Source organism: Dromaius novaehollandiae, unplaced genomic scaffold (assembly GCF_036370855.1).
Source record: "Dromaius novaehollandiae isolate bDroNov1 unplaced genomic scaffold, bDroNov1.hap1 HAP1_SCAFFOLD_37, whole genome shotgun sequence".
NCBI classification, from domain to species: domain Eukaryota; kingdom Metazoa; phylum Chordata; class Aves; order Casuariiformes; family Dromaiidae; genus Dromaius; species Dromaius novaehollandiae.
The window spans coordinates 2,242,249-2,246,278 of record NW_026991398.1 but is presented as its reverse complement, the minus strand read 5'-3'; the positions used below and the strand labels follow the sequence as shown (position 1 = coordinate 2,246,278).

The 4,030-nt window shown below is 52.6% G+C and overlaps 1 protein-coding gene across 1 annotated transcript; it reads left to right on the top strand.

The window, feature by feature from the left end:
• The first annotated feature begins 2,770 nt into the window (after positions 1 to 2,770).
• Positions 2,771 to 3,706, top strand: LOC135326221 (olfactory receptor 14C36-like). The gene has a single exon (XM_064504070.1). The coding sequence runs from the start codon at positions 2,771 to 2,773 to the stop codon at positions 3,704 to 3,706; it is 936 nt and encodes a 311-aa protein (XP_064360140.1).
• The last annotated feature ends 324 nt before the right edge of the window (positions 3,707 to 4,030 follow it).

Sequence of the window (4,030 nt, the reverse complement as noted above, 5' to 3'; positions counted from 1 at the left end):
GGCAGTTTCTTCTGCAGCTGGCACCTTCCACAGCTGATAGGGTCTGTCAGGGTGGCTCTCCCAGCTTCTCCTGTTTGGAGCAGAGACTCCCAGCCACACCGTCAGATTGACAGGGCATCACAGCTACATTCTTGAGGGGATGATGCAGAACTGTGAAGCCAGGGAGTGCACCCAGGTCTGCCCAATGCTGCATTTCAGAGCAGTGTCCCTGCGCCCCCAGGGTGCTGTGTGCCCAGGGCAGTGACTCTACTGCCTGCAAGGGTCAGCACTCAGCCTGTGCCAGCACCCTGTGGTGCTGCAGGGAGAAGCTGTGGGTGGAAGGAGCGACCTGCGTCAGAGCAGGTTCCTTCTCCTCTTGAGAGGGTGCTGCTTGGGTCAGGGCTGCTCTCAGCTCCAGCTCACCCCCAGGACATTTTCTGAAGGGGACTTTTCCAGAGGAAGGTATATGCTGGTCAAACCTGCAAAGGGCAGAGCTTTCCTGCCTGAGTCTGTGCTTAATCTCCCCATCCTTTGACAGGGCTGGAACGGAAAAAGAGTTGTTCAGTTTAGACAAGAAACTGAGATTCCTGAACTGTTTACAGTGAGAGATCAAAAGGTCTGCAAGGAACCTCAGCAAATCCCTTCAGCCACCCCTCTGCCTATGAGCAGCACCACCATAATCTTTATTAGCCTCCTCAGGGTTGGTCTTAGCTGCTCCTTAGCACCTGCAAACCTGAAGGTATCTTCCCCTGGGACAGTGCCAGGCAGCAGCGGGATGATGCATGAAAGAGAGGGAACTTCTCACAGGAAAGGCTGTGGGAGGGTGGATGTGGGCAGTTCCCTGACAGCTTCTGCAGTGCAGATGCCTTGCCCTGAGCCAGCCCCTGTGTCTCCTCTGCCGCCTAGCAGAGCCTCTGCCCTCAAGGCCACAGCATCCAGGGCAGGAGACACCTCCTTTGCAGTCCAGGCTCCAGGAGAGCAGATGTGCATCTCTCCTGTACGTGCCCATTTTACCACTGCCTGACAGAGAGGCTGAGGGCAAAACCTCCTCTGCAGGGGGATGTGCACAGCTGAGTAAGATGCAGGCTTTCCTGCATGCCCTGGGTCTGGAGGTGTCTGCATGAGAGCAAGGGGTCCAAGACCCCTCCTAGCCTGTGGGTCTTTGGTCCATGCAGTCTGTAGGGCTGGGGAATGCGGCAAGTCTCTCTAAGGAGACATCCCCTTTTGGGCAGTGCATTAACCCAAACACTTTTGCCCCTCAGGATTCTCTAGTAATGCAAAAAGCCAAGGATTTCTGTCCCTTCAATAGATGTGCCCCATGTGTGGTGAGTAAGCCCCTCTGCTACAGCCCTTCTTCTGGTGAATGGGTTATGAGGATGTTGCAGACCCCTTCCCCATTATGAATAGGCTTAATCAGAGAGAGGATGTGGACACACAGCTTGCATGTACCCCCTGCCTCACAACCCGTATTGTGGCTGCAGATGTGGTGCGGGTGGTAAACTGATGTGAGGAGAGGATCTATCTTAGTGGAACGGGGACCTCTGCAATGGGTCCTGTAAGCCCTGCTTTCATGGGCCTGTTTTCCTGCCTTGCACCGAGTGGGAGCTGGTGGTGAATGATTTGGATACAGACAACTGTTCAGAAGGGTGAAAGAGGAGGAGATGAATTCCTCCCAGGGTTCTTCTCTTGCAGAGGCTGATGGGCTGGACACTCATGTCATTTGTCCCTGCAGGACTTGGAGAGTATTCCCATGGGATCACTGCATGAAATCCCCCTCACTCAGCTCAGGGCATCCACCCCAGAAACAGCTTCCCCCAAACACATGTTGCTGCTTGCTCTCTCCATGTACCCAGTGTGACAGAGCACATGGTGAGAGCTAAGGAACTGAAGTTACACATGAGTTTCAGATATGAAAAGTCAGTTTTGTTCTGGAGTCATGCTTGTGGTTTGGCTGGGTACCAGGGCTACGCTTGTGCGCACACCCCGAGCACTTTGGTCATTAGCTCCTTGCCTGGCCCGAGAATTTCCTGGCCAGTCATCTGCACAGATGAGAGAACAGGTTGTCATGAGGCAAAAGACCACCTTGAAACTAGGTGATTGACTGGAGCTAGGCAATTAAGTATTTGACCGAGAGTTATGGCAGCCCTGCAGGTGGGAATTTCTGAAGGTTCTAGAAATTCCCCCATGACAAATCCTGCTGTGTCTAGTCCATTTTGTATGCTGAAATGTGTTGATAAACATCTTGGGTGGGGTGTCCCGAAGTGTCCTTGCTGCAACAGTGATCAGCTTGTGCATAGCTAAGATATTTGTAAAGAGTCAAAGTGTTCCTGCAGTAGTTGTCACTATCCGGTTAAGGTGTATCAATAGCAATGAATTATGCCTGTGCTGGGTGGTCATGTGGGTCCCCAGCCAACTGGATTAGAGCTGAACCAACCAGGGGTTCAGGAGTCTCACCTAATCCCGCTGACAGCACTGCAAGGACACTTTGTCACTGCACAATGACTGACCATCCTGTTTTGATTCTGAGTGTCTGTGTAACAAGCAGGGCTGACTCCTCTGGAGCCCATGGACAGAGGACCCTGCTCCTCATGCTAGACTCAGAAATCACGGACCAAAGCACAAGTAGAGGAGATGAAGGAAGGTCCTGGTAAGGAGAAAGGACATGTGGGGAGTTGCTCTGAGAAATGTGGGGAGCTGCTCTGAGAAATGCTGTGGGTTTTGTTCCAAGTCAGTCCTAACTTGTCAATATCTTTTGCTCCCTGCACAGTCTCCCACAGCCCCAAGGAAGCAAATGTCCAACAGCAGCTCCCTCAACGAGTTCCTCCTCCTGGCGTTTGCAGACACCCGGGAGCTGCAGTTCTTGCACTTCTCGCTCTTCCTGGGCATCTACCTGACTGCCCTCCTGGGCAACGGCCTCATCATCACAGCTGTAGCCTGCGACCACCGCCTCCACACCCCCATGTACTTCTTCCTCCTCAACCTCTCCCTCCTCGACCTTGGCACAATCTCCACCACTGTCCCCAAATCCATGGCCAATTCCCTGTGGGACACCAGGGCCATTTCCTACTCGGGATGTGTTGCCCAGGTCTTCCTCGTTTTCTTCTTCTTTGGAGGAGAGTATTCCCTTCTCACTGTTATGGCCTATGACCGCTACGTTGCCATCTGCAGACCCCTGCACTATGGAACTCTCATGGGCAGCAGAGCTTGTGTCAAAATGGCAGCAGCTGCCTGGGGCACTGGTTTTCTCAATGCTCTCCTGCACACTGCTAACACATTTTCAATACCACTCTGCCAAGGCAACACAGTGGACCAGTTCTTCTGTGAAATCCCCCAGATCCTCAGGCTCTCCTGCACAGACTCCTACCTCAGGGAATTGGGGCTTCTTGTGGTTAATACCTGTCTTTTCTCTGGGTGTTTCATTTTCATTGTGGTGTCCTACGTGCAGATCTTCACTGCTGTGCTGAGGATCCCCTCTGAGCAGGGCCGGCACAAAGCCTTTTCCACGTGCCTCCCTCACCTGGCCGTGGTCTCCCTGTTTGTCAGCACTGTCATCTTTGCCTACCTGAAGCCCCCCTCCATCTCCTCCCCAGCTGTGGATCTGATGGTGTCTGTTCTGTACTCGGTGGTGCCTCCAGCAGTGAACCCCCTCATCTACAGCATGAGGAACAAGGAGCTCCAGGAGGCTCTGAGGAAACTCATTCAAGTGGTAGTAGTTCAGCAGCAATAAGCTGCCCATCCCTCTTCACAGGTGATTTCTAATTTTCTCAGACAACTCTTGTGCTTTGGGCATTCTCCCTGTGATAATCATGTCTGTACAGAAGTGTTTGAATTCATCCCACTTCTCCGGAGGCACAAATCCTGTGTGTCTGACCCAGAGGCCTTCTGTGAATGTGTCCGTCACTGTGTCAGAGCTGGCCTGTCTCTAATAAAAGGGGATTTTCTTAGTGCTGTGTTTGGAAGTTGGTTTCTTCTTCCAAAACTAGGGCCAAGAGTTCACTCAAGGACTTTCACCCTGAAAAGGACTGTTGCTTTCTGGCAGGTCTCCATGGCC

Coding starts and splice junctions, on each gene's coding strand:
- LOC135326221 (XM_064504070.1), top strand. CDS start 2,771: ATGTCCAACAGCAGCTCCCTCAACGAGTTCCTCCTCCTGGCGTTTGCA.